General features: G+C 38.7%; 1 protein-coding gene across 3 annotated transcripts in view; it reads left to right on the plus strand.

Annotated features, from left to right (window-relative positions):
- The window catches only part of ABCC4 (ATP binding cassette subfamily C member 4), a 2,616,332-nt gene extending 2,603,893 nt beyond the window's left edge, over window positions 1-12,439 (plus strand). For all 3 annotated transcript variants that reach the window (XM_044072995.1, XM_044072997.1, XM_044072996.1), the window contains one exon: window positions 11,262-12,439. In XM_044072995.1, the coding sequence (XP_043928930.1) occupies window positions 11,262-11,354 (93 nt within the window). In that variant the 3' untranslated portion in view covers window positions 11,355-12,439. The remainder of the gene's footprint in view (window positions 1-11,261) is intronic.
- The last annotated feature ends 5,268 nt before the right edge of the window (window positions 12,440-17,707 follow it).

Here is a 17,707-nt window from a genome sequence, read left to right on the forward strand (position 1 = left end):
TTTTGCCACCCCTATAGTGCCTTTTTTAGGCAAGGTTCTAATGACAAATTCACCACCTTAGCAGGTACAAGCAAGCAAAATCTGAGGGTAATGCTACTCAATGCTAGAAGTCTAAACCTCAAACCTTAAAATGGAGAACATCGACATCTGTACAGTGACAGAGACCTGGTTCAATGCTCCAGAGAGCACCCCTGCATTACCAGGCTATATTTCATACCACACCTTTCGGCCACCTAACCTGGACCGAAACACTAAAGGGGGAGGCGTGTCCATATTCACTAAGGATATCCACACCAGGCTAGTTGCTCACTATAATGCATCTGAGATTATCCAAGTGCAACTAACTCTGGGCAAGACTGCAATCCAAATTGTAACTTGCTGCAGATCTCCCACCATGCTCCAGCCATTCCCAATCCTCATTTCTTGATGAACTGGAAAATATTAGGGTAGAACCCAACACCCTAATAATGGGCGATTTCAACTACCCCACCATTAACTGGGAAAACTACTCATGTAGCAACTCTTTTGCTTAATGTTTTCTGGAATTCATAAATTCCAATGCCTTGGATCGAATTATTCACATCCTCACCAGGGGCAGCAATACCTAGACCTGGTCATTACCAACATGGGCGACCGGTGTTCCACACAAGAGGTCAATTCCTCGTTGGTCAGATACCTAGACATCCACATCCTGCCCCCACCCCCCCATTAGAGAAACCACCATAAAAACATTCTCCAAAGCCAACTTAAAACAAAAGTGGCAAACGTCACGACACCCATGCAGACAGACAATAGAGGTACGAGTGCCGAATCCTACACAAACGGACTTTATAAGCACTTACACGAGTGCATGGATCGTGCTATCCCTAACAGAACCAAGATGCTATCCTCCAAAAAAAGGAAGCCAATCTGGTGTTCCCCTGCCATAAACAAACTCTACAACAGAAGAAAGAAACTGTTGCAAAAAAGAGTAAAATCCCATGATTGGAGGAACTCCCTGGTCATCCTCAGTAAGAAGCTGAGATCCCTCATAAAGTCCTCCAAAGCTAGCTATGAAAACAAAATCGCCACTGATTCTAAAGACAAACACAAAGCATTCTATAGCTATGTCAAGAATCTCAATGGCAACACTCAAATCTGCTCTGAGTTACAGCACAATGGCACTAAATATACAGAACCAACTGATATTGCCAACATCCTGGCAGATAGGTTCATTGCTAACTTTACCCCCTAAAGGGCCCATCTCCGTACCGGAAGAATGCAAAGTTCCTGTAATCACGGCTGCACAGGTAAAAACATGCTCTCCAAAGCCAAGAACACAGCATCCATGGGACCTGACAACATCCCAGGCTGCGTTCTACACAAACTGCAGAATGAACTGGCACCCCACCTAAGCACCATGTTCAATCATAGCCTCACCTCAGGCTTTGTGCCCACTGAATGGCGCACAGTGATGGTTATCCCACTCCACAAAGGGGGAGCCACCATGGAGTCCGGGAACTACCGCCCCATTAGCCTAATGAGCCTGGTCTGCAAGGCCATGGAACGTATCATCATGGATCTTGTACACAGAAACATTGGTAATCCCCAAACTCTGGAGCCCACCCAGTTCAGATTTGTAAAAGGCAGATCATGTCTCCTAAACCTGATAGACTTCTTTGAAGCAGTCACCAAAGCCATAGACGAGGGTAAGGTGGTTCACACAGCCTATCTAGATCTTGCCAAGGCTTTTGACACCATCCCCCTCTCTGGATTTATAGATAAACTCACTAAGCTAGGTATATATCCCTATGTCACAAGATGGGTTGCCAACTGGCTCACTGACAGAACCCACACTGTGAAAGTAGCAGACTCCAAATCTGACTTCAGACCATTGACAAGTGGAGTACCACAGGGATCAGTCCTGGGTCCTCTCCTGTTTGGTATCTACTTTTCTGAAGTACAGGCTAACACAGAAGGTCTTTGGCTAAAGAAGTTCACAGATGACTGCAAACTAGGAGCCACAATCGAAACTCCTAACGATTTGGACATCCTACAAAAGGGCCTCACAAAGACAGATGCCTGGTGTCAAAGCCATGGCCTCAAGCTGATTGCCAAAAAGTGTATTGTCATCCCCTTTGGTAAAAACTCTGTACCCATGCGCTACCACATAGGTGGCAGTCTACTTAACACCGAAAGTGTGATGAGACCTTGGGGCACAGGTGGACAGCAGTTTCTCCTTTGATAATTACATCGCCACAGTAGTCAGGAAATCCTTCTACATGGCACACCTCATCACAAATGGTTACTCATTCAGGAAAAAAGAGGTCATTGTTCCCCTCTACTCGTCACTCAGACCCGTTATAGAGTACAACGCCCCTTTTGGTATGTACCTCACAAGACATCTAAAACAACTGGAAAGGCCGCAGAAATACCTCACAAAGTGGATTACCAGCCTCAAACAGATGCCCTATGCAGACAGTCTCAAAAAACTCCAGGTTTACTCCGTCCCATACCGCCTACTCAGAGGCGATCTCTGCCTAACATACAAAGCTATGTCAAACCCAGAGCTGCTGAACATGCTACACTTAAAGAAATCCCAATCCTTCCAAGCTACATGCTCTAGGGACCTAAACCTTGTCACTACAATAAACAGAACATGCTGGAGGGATAGATTACTGTCCCAGTGACTTCCCATAGTCTGAAACAAACTACCTATCTATATCAAACAAAGCTCCTCATTAACACTCTTCAAGAAAAATCTTGATGATTCGATGGGAAATAGAAAATTCACCCCGGGAATCACCTCTGTGGCTCTGCTCAACAGGGGCACAGGAAAATAATTTTCTTGGGTGGTGAAAGCCAGGGTACCTTTTTGGCTAGGCTTATATAGGCCCTAGGGCCAATAGCTTAGTACCTACCTATGAATATATCAAAGCCACTGTGTCTTCAGAAAATCAAATTACTGACCTCTGAGGTTAGAGGAGTCTTTTTGGAGTTACATGTGACAGATAAGGGCTGTCTGGAAGGTGTCTCTGAAACCTGAACCCAAAAATGTATATTCTGTTATCCTGCACGGAGAGAAACTAAGAGAATTACTCCTGCCTTTATGGTTCCCCATAATTTTTGCAAGCAAGTCATTTTTTTTCCATCCTTGTAAACAGACTTCAATTTAAAATGGAAAATCTGGATCTAGAGACTGTTTCTGCTGCTGCAAGCACAGTAACTTGCTACAGTAGTTATAGAATTATTTAATATCCACAGAATGTTATTGGCTGAAGTGTTTATATTTTCATTCACTGTTCTAAAAGTTTTGGCATTCCATAATGCTGTATGCAGTATTTTGAATTTCAGTGTAGGTTGCATCCAGTCAGCGTATTAGACACACTGTCATAAGAGTTTACATCTGTGAGTCACAATCCCACATTTTACCATGATCTAATGTGATGGTGTAAAACAATTCTAGGTTTAGCTGGATATCAAAAGAAACTTGCAATCATTTTTTAATTCTTTAATATGGGTATTTATTGGCATTAAGGGTGTAGTTTGAAATTTGTGTAGTGTTTTAGCAACAGTATTTTGATCAAATATGGTTTATCTTCAAATATAAAAAAAAATGTGTTATTCTAATTAGAAATAGTTTCAGTAACACAATCTACACTTTTGGAAAATGTAATACCCTCCTATGTGATTGTTTTAAAGTCCTGATTATCAATCTAATGTCTGCCGTTCACCTTACAATCACCATCTATTAATATTGGAAACATTAATTTTATTCTCTATGATAAACTTGACATAAATATTTTGTAATCCACATTTAGTAATGAAATTGGACTTTAAGATGCACATACATTTGAATCTTATCCTGTCTCTGCAGATGAACTACTGGTATATGTTTCTAAAAGAGGGGGAGTAATGTTTCATTTTGGACTTTAATAAAAATGTTTAATAGTCAAATTCAATTTTGGAGAACCAAGATATAACTCAGAAAGTATGCCATCCATAGCTAGGGCTTTATTACCTTTCAGCTTATTATCTTCAGATAAATTCTTGCTGCTAATATTAAAGTCCTTCAAATTTGCATGTGTCTCCCTCTGCTCCCACAAGTCCAACCATCGGATTCATTCAAAACACAACTGAAGTCTCGTCTAACAAACTAATGGCTTTACATATGTTCATGTTTGGAATGAACAACATATGAGAATCCCAACTCGTATTTTCCCTTCTCAACTCATATTTTATTGTTCTTCAACCTTCTCATTATCACTCTGCCTGTTTCCTATTTTTCTCTCTTTATTGCTTACTACTCCTAAGCTTCCACTCCTACTTCTTCTATTCCCCATGCCTTTTCTTCTACTTCCACCATTAAGTACTACACTAATAATGTCCTCCTATTTCCTTCAAAGTCTTAAGTTGATAAATAGTGCTATACTTGTACCTGTAATGCATCCAACCTAAAGATTGTACATCCTTTTCTCAACTGTTCATATCACTAGTTGCCTAGACCAACATATGTGCATATATTTCACTTCCTTTCTTTTTATAGCTTCACTTTGTACATAATTTGCTGTTTTATTTGTGATTTTACTGTACCATCTTGTCTTTCTTATGATACCTGCACTCCTCCAACTTGTATGTGTGAAGATTTTCTCTCCATGCCTCTGCTGAAAAGGGTTCTTGCAGCCAGATGGACCCTCTCAATAAACTAAATAAACTGTAATTTGTTCTTTTACTTCTGAACTAGTTATACATTTTAGAAGATTTGTAGTATTCCGTTTTAAAACGGTATTTGTGATTTTTTGTTTTGTTTCGGTAGGGAACCTATACATTTTGTCAAAGCATACTACTTGTATCCAAACCTAACCACTTGGCTGGCTGCTCCCTATACTCGCACATAGTGTTCAAAACTAGAACTCAACCCCTCCTCACAGTTAGAAAAGAACCATCACTAAAGATTTTCAAGGTTCAAATAAAAACGCACCTACTTAACTCATGGTGCTACAACTTTTCTCCACCTGATTAAACCATTCTTCTCTCCTCTAAATGCTCTTCTTGCCTAACTCTTTAGCCTTTCTAAAACAGAGCAACTTCATACAATTACATTGCCACAATATGTCTGAATACTGTAGCAGTAATGTAATGAACAACTGCCATTGTAAGGCTATACCTGTTTGTATACAATTCCCCTACTGATTTCTTACTGAACATGTTTATGTATATACTGTATAAAACTGTGACCTCCCATGTCTAAGTATGGAGTTATCTGTGTTAGATGTCATTGTCAATGTTCAATTGTATTGTATTGTACCAGAGCTTTTCTCCCCAGACGTCTGCTAAAATGGGTCCTGAGCAATAAATTACTAAATAAATATTTTTATCTAAATCTTTCTTATCTACTTTATATATGTTTTCATAAAATATTAAGTGACACTATGATATCTTCTGTATTTGTAACATTTCTTTTCATTCCTGAAATCTTCAAATATTTTGTTTGAGTTAATCTGGTCAAAATTGTAATTAATGCAGATTTCTAAGAGTTAGTTTATGCAGCTGTAATTTCACATTTTCTAAAGAGATGGCAGTGTTTGTGATTTAGAACCGATACATATGAAGATAGTTTTCCCTTTATGGGCTTCGTTCTTTGATGTTTTTAAATCTTGGATTTTAATTGGGTCATTACTCCATTCTGCTGTTTTGTCTGGCGCCAACTACAGATTCTACCAAGTAAATATAATTTGTCACTGCCAAAGCATTATGTTAATTTCATCCTCATTATAATTAATTTGCAGACAAGACTCTGTTTCTTTAATTAGTCATTTTTTCAATTCTATAACTTTTACTATAGATGAATTATGGCCATTTGACAATTTTTTTGCAGTTACTCATGTTCGGTAATGTTCCTTAACCATGTTTTCCATACAATATGTAGCCATTCAAGGGTTTATGTTATTGATAGCTGAACATAGACCTGATATTTCATTACATTTACCCAAATTTGTAATTTCCTTACATTATAAATGGACCTGATATCCAAAATGATTATGTAGTCAAAACAGTGTATTTACTACCAAACCCAAAAAAACAGTTAAACTGCTGGTTGAAAGTGTGGAGTCAAAACAGTACAAATGTAGCAAAAAAAAAAAATAACAAACTCCAGTTTTTATTCATCTGACGAGTGCTTTCATGGTACAAACATAACTGCTTCTTCAGACCACACAAGAATATCCAGAACATGCATTTAAAACAACTATCAACCAATCAAAACAAAATACAAAATCACATGTTAAAAACAATCAATTAGTAAAATAAGCTGACCCCTAAAAGACAACCAGAGACAAGTTTTCAAATCTTTTATAGTAAAGAAGCCAATCAAAAAAGGAATGATAGCAAACACTTGTCTATAGCTGGAGAATACAATTCTAATGAAAAGCCAGCTTTTTTAGTTTATTGTGTTGTGTGATTGGCTCTTTTTCTCCATTTGATTACTTGATAGGACAATGTTTTATGAAGTTTAATTGGAGACACTAGTAACTGGGAAAGTCGTAGTTGGTTATTTTTATGTCAATTTTTTATTGGATTGGGATTCTCTATGCATGTTATCATGGGAGTGACTCTTCTCCATTTTTTGATGATATATTTGTAACGTTTTGTTTTCTTTTATATAATGCCTGACATTTTAAGTATAGGAAAAGCATATGCTGAAGTGAATGGTTCTGATTTATAATTTTCGTTGAGGACCTCTCTCCTTTTGTCAGCTGTTGTTTTTTTGCTACCGTGTATTTACTACACTTGTTCTATATAATATGTTTGTTATGGCACCCTTTTAACAATTAAAAAATTACCCATACAATGTTCACCTTTTCTGATACTCATTTATTTGTATTTCTTAAATGTATCTGACCTCATAATATTAGATGTCTATAAGATCTTGTTTACTCTTCATATGTATCCTGGTGACAGATTCTCAGCTCATTGTTATATTGCTAACTCCTTTAACATCAGTTGTAAAATATTTAGAACTATTTTGTTTGTGGTAAAATGTTTAACAGTCTATGTCATAAGCTGAAAAGCTCAATAGACTGAAACTCAAAAATCCCTTAAAACACAAAATCCTGAAAACACCTCTATACCCGCTGCTAAGTATATATACCATCTGCCGCAAGAAGTAACCTCAGAGCATGCTAAGAAGCTTATTGACATTGTGTGATTCAATGTTGCTTTGCTGACGTTAACCACATCAGTGTATCGCTAAATCAACTTTCCTAATTCCATCTATATCTTTGTATATGTATATAGATATACACACACACACGGTTTACTATCAAAAGGTTGAAATTCACATGGTCGACGTTCATAACGTCGAAAGTCATTACACCGAATGTTCAAAATACCAGAAAAAAATGTCTAAATTTAAATGGTCGAAAAACACCTGCAAACTAACACTAGTGTTTTTGCAGGCCCCCCTCCAACCCCCACATCCCCTGCTACTTATATATTACAGCTCCGAGATTACACAACAGTGCAGACAAGGGAAAATCCTTGCCCCATTTGCAACATAATGTCGACAGGTAATTTGCATGCGCTTTCTGTTGACCAAATGAACTACTTGATGTTCATGTGTCGACCATATGGGTTGATCATATGAACGTTAGACCAAATGAATTTCAACATTTTGATAGTAAACCCACACACACCTTTATACATATGCACAAATTTGTTAAACCTTCCTCAGCAGTATGAAAGAGGTGCATGTGACAACATAGCTGCCCCATTTTCCAGTTTTAACTAGTTCTGCACACCAGTTTACTGTATTAAGTTGCATACTAACTCTTGCAATTAAATTGACATAAATATTTTCACATTTATTTATTAATTGTATTTATCCACTGTTTGTTGAATATAATTTTAGTTCTGCCTACCATATTTTATGGATCTGCTGTTATCTTTTTAAAGGATAAAGTAATGATTTTAGTTTAACTAGCTGCCTAGGAATTCTAGTTCCAAAAAGTTTTCTAATAGTTCTTAAACTAGTTCTTCTTTAGAGTAAAATTTCAGTTATGTAGTTTTATGAAATAAAATAAATAAAATAGACTTTGTTATTTAACATGTTTTATGGAGGGATGAATATATAAACACAGAGGACCTCAAAACAAGCATGAGATCATCTAGTAACAAAATGCAGTAAACACAAATCTCCAGACCATGAGCTGAACAGATAGACAAGATACATAAAAAAAAAATGAAAAAAGCATTGTGTGTGTGTGTGTGTGTGTGTGTGTGTGTGTGTGTGTGTGTGTGTGTGTGTGTGTGTGTAAATACAGTAGGCAAGCAATCATAGGATCATAAGAAGTTACTAAGCTATTGGCCCTGAGGCCCTTACAATCCTAGCCAAGAAATTAGCCCATGTTCCGAAAAGTCGGCACCCGATGCCACTGTCCAGCAGGGACACAGGTGGAATACCAGGGGTATATTTTCTGTTTCCCATCTAGTTATCCAGGTTGAGCTTAAAAAGGCTTAATGAGGTACTCTGCCTGATGTGGAGCAGGAGTCTGTTCCACAGAAGGGGGAGTCTCTGGGACACAAATCTGTCCCGCCAACAAGTCCTATTGATGTCACAGACCAGGTTGAAGTCACACATGTGGGTTACTCGAGTGGAGCTTGACTTGTGAATATGCAGCAGTCCCATCAAAGCGGGGTCTGAGATTGTTTTGTATGCCAGACAGAGGTTGCCTCTGAGGAGTCTGTAGGAGACTGAGTACAGGGACAGGGCCTTTAGCTTTTCTGTGTAGGGTAGATGTTTGAGGCCCTGGATTCTTCTGATGAGGAACCTCTGTGGTCTCTCCAGCTGCTGAATGTGCTTTGTGAGGTACATGCAGAAAGGGGCATTGTACTCAATAATGGGTCTTGTAAGGTAAGAATACAGGAATGTTATGACCACCTTGTCCCTGAATGAAATACCCTTACTAATAAGGTGGGCCATGTAGAAAGCTTTCCTTACAACGGAGGCAATATGGTGGTGAAAAGTCAGTTTGCTTTCAACCTGGGTGCTCAAGTCCCTCATGACTGATTACATGCTTAGGACCTTGTTATTAATGTGATAATTTATGGGGACGTCACGCTCCCCAAAGGGGGGGGTGAAAACCTTTTTTTGCATTCAGTTTGAGGCCATGTTTCTGGCACCAATCATTTGGGTGAGACCCTCTTGGAGGATGTCCACATCACTAGGAGACTTGATGACAGTGCCCAGCTTGCAATCCTCTGTAAACTGGGTCAGCCATAGCCCACTGGTTTTAGCCTGCACCTCAGAAAAGTATATCCCAATAAACAAACACCCCCCCCGACTGATCCCTGGGGTACACCGCTTATTACAAGTCGACTGCTTGAGGTGGCTTCCCATATTTTGACTGTGGGTTCGATCAGTGAGCCAGTTTGCTACCTATCTGGTAACATGCAGATTGATGCCTAGTTGAGAGAGTTTATCTATTTTACCTGAGTAAGGAATAGTATCGAAGGCTTTGGCCAGGTCAAGGTAGGCGGTGTGTACCATCTTCCCGTCGCCCATGGCTTTGCTGACTGTCTGAAAGTATTTGTCCAGATTTAACAGGCATGACCTCTCATTGATGAAACCAAACTGTGTAGGATAGAGTGTTTGGAGATTGACAATGTCCTTGTTAATGAGGTCCATAACAATCCGCTCCGTGGCCTTGCAGGTAAGGCTAGTTATGCTGATGGGTCTATAATTTCCTGGACCGGTGTACGCTCCACTTTTGTGCAAAAGGATGACAGTGGCTGTCCTCTACTCAGCTGGGATGAATCTGGTACTCAGGCTATGGTTGAATAGGGTGCCTAATGGTGCTGCAAGTTTCTGCCTGTGTTCATGTATTATGCAGCCTGGGATGTTGTCGGACCCCATGGAGGCTGTATTTTTTGCCTTTGATAGAGCAGTGATGACTTGCTCCCTAGAGATAAGGGGGGGCAGGTACTGGGGATGCCCTAATTTACTGATGGGGTTATAGAAGGATGAAATTTTCACTGAACCTGTCTGTGCCAGCAGGCTGACTATATCTGTGGTGTTTGTGTATGTGGTGCCCTTGACCACCAGTTCTGAGCTCATCTAGGGTGCTTCCCTTGAGATTGTGGACATATTTGAAGAAAGACTTGTGATTGTCTTTAGTAGATGTGGCCAGTTTGGACTGGAAGTCTGCTTTGGAGGATTTCACTAGTGCTCTTATTTGCTTGGTCAGATTAAGTAGAGATTGCTTCCAGTTAGGCACCTGAGGCTTCTTGGTCCTTGCCACAAGTTTTTCCTTTTATTATAGAGTTTATTTATTGCAGATGTCCACCAGATAGATTTACTCTTCCTTGAGGAGGAGGATTATTGACGTTAAGATGCTTTCATATTCACTTTATTTAATATACTAAGTCCATGGTTGTATAACCATAGATGGACAAATGCTCTATATGAGATACATCTGCCCATTAAACAGTTCAGTTTCTACTACTACTACCTTCCACCCTGTTCAAGATTGTGATACTTTCCAGTGCAGTCTTTCTGTTATTCAGTGTCATAGTGAAGTCCAAACAAATGCAGCAAATCTAAAAACATATACACCAGTTTAACAATTCCAGCCTGAAAACAGTATATTTTAAACAAAGCAAGTGCATTAATGTTAGTGACTTTGACCAAAGGACATGTGCCCTTTATTGAGTATTGTTTGGTATAATGTTATTCCCTATGACATCAGTGAAGTCAATGGTGAAATTATCTTGATTTTTTGCAGATGTATTATTTGTAATTTACTGTATTGTGTTTATATTCATTTTGATAGAATTAGGAGTTACATGACTAGTGGGTAATTTTTTTTTATCCTTTGGGCACTGCATTACTATAACAGTCAAGTAACTGACTTGAGAGGCTGCATAACCTGTTTGCCATATATTCTTTGATAAACCTATTAAGCACAGTGTTCCTCTTCAATGATCTATTTACAACAGTATTGAATCAAGTGATTTGCTCCCATTAGCAATGTAGGCAAATGGAGACTGGGTGAATCAAACCCAGAACTGCAGAATGAAGCTTCTTAAAAATTCAGCATTTTACTCTTCTCTGCAAAATTGTCATAGTGTATTTATTACCAGTGTTTCTACAGTCAAATGTCCATTTTCAGTATGGTACTTACAAATCTATAAAAATTATGTTTTCCTATGATGATCTGTTTCTAAATGGTTACATTGAACTCTGCAAACTGCAACTCAAAATTTTTTTCTTTATTTTGAAACAGATATACATGAGCAGAAGTCGCCCAGAAATCATGTTCCCCAGTGGAATATCAGATACTGTTTCTGGTCTGGTCCTGTTTGAAACAGCACTTTGACAACACTATTGGATACTTCTGAAGGTTTACAACATACTTGGCATTCTTCAGTTTTTGATGGGATATCAACATTTAATGTACTACGTAGTCAGAGGGACAACAAATCATTCAGAGGTTGGAATGCTGAGCTGTGATTTCTTTATGAAAACAAAGCTTTATTTCAGAAATGTTTTGTTAGTCCCCTTCTCCCAATATGAACATTGAAAAGATGGAATCATTATGCTGCTTAAATTTGTAGCTGGTCCTGCAGATTTCACTGACTTGTGGCCTTTATAGACTTTTAAAACTAAGAAATTTTAATGCAGTCCAGGAAATGGCAACAACACAGACATGCACAGTTATTTCTCTGCAATATAACAAGGACAAAGATTATAGAGTGAAGAAACACTCCATCCAGAGGGATTACCACTAAAAATGACAGCAAGTCTTTATCAATAGAAAGCTGTATATCTGAACAGTTGTAAAACTAAGTCTTTAATTTGCCATTGTATTTAAGTTTTGTCTGTAATACACTTTAAAGGTTATACAGTACACTCCTTTGTGTTCAGGCAATTGTAACGAAGATTTTTATTTCAGACAAAGTACTACTGAATATATATATATAACAATATAAGGAAAGCAAAATTGAAATAAACCCTTGGACAGGTAGGGCTCTGCAATGTATCCAAAAGATAGAAGAGTAGACAAAGTAAGGTGAACTGTCCTTTTCTGCTTATGGTTCTGTTGTCTTACACCATCTCATGTGGTGGTCAATGTCCTGGTCTTTTCTGTACTCAGCCATGTCCTCTAATATGCAGTCAATTTTCTTGATCTTTCTTGTATTCAGAATATCATAAAATATTCATAACTGGAGAAGTAATACAGCACATCTAAAAAAATAAGAAAATGTGAATGAAAAAAAAATGGAATGATAAATTATTTTATTACAGTTTACATAAACCTAATCATTAGACACCTGTATGAATACTGCAGAAAATACAGCTCATTTTTTTTTTTACAAGTGCTAAGATGCAACATGTGAAAATGTATAATTTTCAAAAAAGCGTGCCTTAATAAATGTCTTTTTATAGCCAAAGCTGTCAAAATATGTAGTACATGTTTTTTTTTTGTCATAGTAAAATACTCAACTCTGTCATTTCCATTTGTAGATGTTAGTACATTATGCTACCTCTGCATGGCTGAGGTGAAAAAAAAAGTCATTAAAGGACCAGGTTCCAAAACAATTTAAGCACAAGATAAGTCACTTTCCAAGCTTTCAAGATTTCTGCACAATGGTAAACAGCTTAATTTCAATTCTACCAGTGTGAAAAAATAAACTGAAAAACAAGGGCTAGTAATTCTGCCAGCTTGAGTAAAATTTAATTGCTTGCTGGTAAGTACACTGTCTAGATGCCAGCAAAGAAGAAACGCAGACAACTTGAAAGAAAATCAACTAGAAAAGGTGAAGAAGAACACTGACTGGGAAGAATCCTACAGCTGTTCATCAAAAAGCATTCCAAACACCAGATGTGGTACAAGAGATGGCCTCCAGTAACTTAGAAGAAAATGTAAGTCAAATGTACTCAGAGCTGATTAAAATAAAACATTGAAGGAGTATATCAACTTAAGTTATAAAAGGCTGGAAACAAATGGATGAAGCTTTAAGCAGATATTCAGATGAAGTGCTAAAACTACAAAAATCCAAGGTCAAAATGAATAAAAAGCTGGATGAATATGAGACTTCTCAAAAATACTGTTTGAAAAAAGCACTGGAGTTATAGAACAGAGCAAATGGAGAAAACCTAAGATTTTCTGCTGTACTAGCAAAACTGGGGACTATTCATTATATGAAAGTACAAATAAGCAACTGAACTGGTACAAGAATTGTTAATTGAAAGGGCACATTGAGTGTATGCTTCAAATCTGGTCATAGGAATGCAGCCAAGATATGTATTTGTATGGATACAGTCATACCAGCAGAAAGAGTTGATCCTAGTAAAGTTGCTGTAGAAGGGTAACGTATCAAACATTACAGAGCAGAGTATTTGTGGAAAATGATTATTCACTATACACCTGGTAGAGGAGAAGCAAATGTATCTCAGCAATCAGGGAATATCAAGAAACAGATGTGAGATTTAAGCTCCTGGATCCAGCTGTCTTCAGAATATTTTTCCTGGAGGATCAAAGTCATTTTTGATGCAGAACAGGCTAAAGAGAAAATGCAAAGGTTTGTCCAAAAACATAAAAAAGTGAGCCATCAAAAGGAGGAGAATTCTGTTTCTCATTCTTCCAACAGTAAAGTGCATAGAGAAAACCACACAAGCAGACTAGAGGAATCAGGAGTACTTTGGACCTGAACCAGAGTCTGGTGTTGGAAGATGAAGATGAACAGGAAGAAGACCAACATCTCTGAATTTAGTAAATAAATGTGAGACTATAAATCATCAATCAAATTTTGAAATACAGCTTTACACGAAAAAGTGGCTAAGAAACACTAGACTTTTGTTGACCTTGTTAAATTTGAGGGTAGACTGAAAATTATATACCCCACTTCATGCCATTAATAATTAGGATACAAAAAAAAGTAACTATAAGTAAAACTATTTTTGTTCTTGACAGAATTTGCATAAATAATTTCATGTTATAAACTGCACATTATATAGTAAAGCAGATTTGCGTAATATATAGTCATGGGTATCTTAAATGAGGGGGTAAGGGTGAGTCTTTTCAGTAATTGTATGTGGTAAAGATGGTAAAGTAAGCAAGTACTTTTTTTAGTTTTAAGAAATGTAGGTCTTACAACGTAAAAAGAGAAGGAAGGCTGGACAAAAGAATGTTTAAGTTAATATGCTGTAATCTTGGGCTGTTGGGGTGGGGAGCAGGATGTTAAAGTGCACTGATTATAGTCTTCGTAGAGTTGAGACATTTTCACTTGCATTTGCATAGTTGAATGTCTGGATTAATATTCTTAAAGTTAATGTTTTCTGAAAATCTACAAGCTGTCACATCTGGGAGGAGAACAGATATACAAAGAACAGACAGCAATCAGTGTAAGTAGGAGCAGAGGCTGTAACATGTATATCTGATGATGTCAGTTTTTATTCTATCCTCAACTGATAGGTTCAGATCCAATTCCTCGGATCAGACTCAGCCATTGCTAAACTCGTGGCAACCAAAAACTCTCAAGGTTTTCCCTTACTCACACTGCACTAGCCCCAATTACCTCAGATCTCATTTGCATTTTCAGTGAGACAACACTTTCCAAGTGATTTTCAAGTGGTTTTAGGTAAATTTTAAAAACATTTTTTGATTTCTTTTTTCTCTGTATGTGTTATCTCCCTTATCATACTGTTATTTGTGTGTGTTCTACTATTTCTGTTATTTTCTGCTCTTCTTGTATTTTGTGTAAATCTTGATACTATTGCTAGTATCCTTTCTAAAGTACTACATTTTATGTAATTTCTTTTTGATACAATCATTGGTAGTTGTCCGTTATTCTCCTTTATTTCCTTGTCTCTGTTAAAAAAGCACAAAGATAAGGTAGTAGTAGAAATAATTGTTACATTTTTTTTCTCCTTGTTGACTAACTTTACTGTTTTCTCTATGGCAGATAAGGCTCCATCAGGGTTAAAAAAATGTACTAAGTTTGGACATAAGCGCCCCTTCTCAGATACTCTCACTCTGTGTCTACTGCTTAGGACCCCTTCACCTGCAAAAAGATTTATGTATTTGCCATGAATTTTACCCCATGGCTTTGGTGGAGCACAAAAACAAATAGTTTTTAAAGGGCCTTTGCCATCATCTTTTGGAGATGATATATTCAGAGATAAATCTCCAAAAAAAACAAAACCTTCTAAGTCCTTGTCTCCAAAGCCTTCATAATCTTCTTCTTCTGCTTCGGGATCTTCAAAGAAAAGGACTCGCAAAGATCTGATTTTACCCTTGTATCCCTAAAGATGAAAATGTCTGATCTGACTCCTTCTGATCCAAACAAGCCAAAATGAACTGATCTGACCTTCCCGGATCCAGAACAATCTTAGTCAAATCCAACTGTTGCTGGTCCATCAACACACATTATTTTACAAAGGACTCTGTATTCACCTTTGGTGTATCCAGTACCCTCCAAGGCACCCTCCCCATTTCTGGACAGACCCAGGTCCCCTTTGTTTTTCACTCATTCTTCTAGAAGTCTCACAGAGAAACATGGAAAGAGTGGTGAGGAATATACTTTTGGTGCAGGATCAGATGAATGTCCCCTTGGCTCCTACCTGACTGGGTCAGAAGGAACATTTTTCTGCTACACCCCCCACTACAAGTTCCTCCTCTGACTCCATCAGTGGTCTCGTAGTCTATGGATGCTAGCTGCACAGGTCCATTTAGCTTGGATCTGAGGATTGCTGTACCCTTGGATTCTAAACTTACTCCGAGTACTATGATTCCATTGGATCCAGAGAGCTTTCAGAGCCAAAGCTTCCCTGTCAGGCTGCAGTCAACTCTGCGGCTTTCAAAGCCATCTGTGTGCCTTGGATACTTGGCATTTGATAGCTCAACTCCAGCTTCCACCTCAGGGATTTTGCCTTCAGAGTGAGGGAGGGCCACATTCCTGTAGCTTGCCTTCTAGGATATGAGGTCTTCCCTTTCTCTGGGGTGATCTGCTTTCAAAGTTCCTTGGAATCTAGATCTTCAACCCTGACACCTCATTATTCAGAGTCTCACCAAATCTTTCCACATGGACAGCCAGTACCAAGTCCCCAGGCTACCCTACAGAGAATCTTGATTTCTTCTTCTGATACCTCTCTAGATCATCCCACGGAGGAGGTCCCTAAGAGGAAGCACCTAGACTCACCAGAGGGAGTCCCTCACAGAAGATATGAATTTTGATGAAGGTGAAGGGTACCTTCAATCACCCTCTGAAGATGTCTTATGTGGCTACATCCTTAAAATTCTTAAAGAGGTGGCTGGATGCCCAGCAACCCCTAGTCTGAGTCTGTATTCCTGGAGGCTTTGGTACTGACTCATGTATCTCTTGGGTGACTCCACCCACCAATCAGCTCATTGAGTTCATCTCTCTGTGGGAATGGAAGGAACCTGACACCACTGAACCTATACCTCAGAGACCAGATAAGATTATGGCACCACCCGTGGACAAGCTGTTTTGGGGAGAAGGGGTGCCCCTAGATGCTATGGTCATTGCAGTAGCCACCAAAAAGGAACTTGCTGAGAAGAGTTCCACTGTCCATCCCCCAACATGGAGTCACGGGCGATTGACAGATTTGGGAAGCATGTCTATGTTTCAGAAACCTTCCTTTTAAGGTCCTGAATTATTTGGCACACTTTAGAAGACTCAAGGGATTTGATTAAAGAGTTGTCAAATACACCCTCAGGAGCGGTTTCTGAAGAAGTTCAGTCGTCTGTGACTTCTCAGTTAGCTACCTTACAATCCATTTCTAATTCTGCCATGAGATTGGTTTCACATCTAGAAGAAAGAACCTCAAAGACAGCAGGTTCAGCCATTTCCTGTAGGAGGCATGCCTGGATGTACTTGTGTGATTTTGCAGAACCCTTCATGTCCTCGTTCGTCAATGCTTCCTTTGACGCCACGTCTTTGTTTGGCCCCAAGGTGTAGGACACACTGTCCAGGTGTGAAAAGAATGGGAAGACCCTGCCTGCCATAGGTTTACATTTTTCTACTCCGATATGTTCCTTTTACAGGAATTAATGGGGCAGTCAAAAGATGTAGTTCAAGAGGTCTCAGGGTCTGTTTTAAGATGCACATGGAGCAGGTTCCCCAGAGGCAAAGGAGGGAATTTTAACGGATGATGACACCCATGTGGCAGAGGTGGGCCACAAAACTAGGGGTCCAGAGAATCCTTCTTTGATGGCTCTTACCCTCCTGAAAAAAGGCCCGATTGCCCACCTCTGGAGGCAGTTGGGGATGTTTATCCCTGCACTAGAGATCCTGGCTAGACTTAACAGAAGATACTTAGATGCAGAGAATTATTTCCACAGGTTATAGAATTCCTTTTTCCTATCCTCTTTAAAACCTGAGAAAGAATCCCTGATGTTCCACCCAGTCAGTAGGAACAAGCAGAATTCAAATTCAAACTCTGCTAGAAAAAAGGTCATCCAAGAGGTCCCACCAGACCAGATGGAATCCAGAACGTACTCAAGGTTCTTTTTAGTGCCAAACAAAACAGGGGACTGGAGACTAATTTTGGATTTTACCAATTTAAACAAGTCAGTTTAGTGAACCAAGTTTCAGATGGTCACGGTTCAGTCCACTCTTGCATTTCTGGGCAAGGACAACTGGATGTGCTCAATAGACCTTCAGGATGTGTACCATGGTTTAAAGATGATCCAGAAGGTATTTATGC

This window comes from Protopterus annectens, chromosome 5.part1 (genome assembly GCF_019279795.1).
Source record: "Protopterus annectens isolate FY-2018-M chromosome 5.part1, PAN1.0, whole genome shotgun sequence".
NCBI classification, from domain to species: Eukaryota; Metazoa; Chordata; order Ceratodontiformes; family Protopteridae; genus Protopterus; species Protopterus annectens.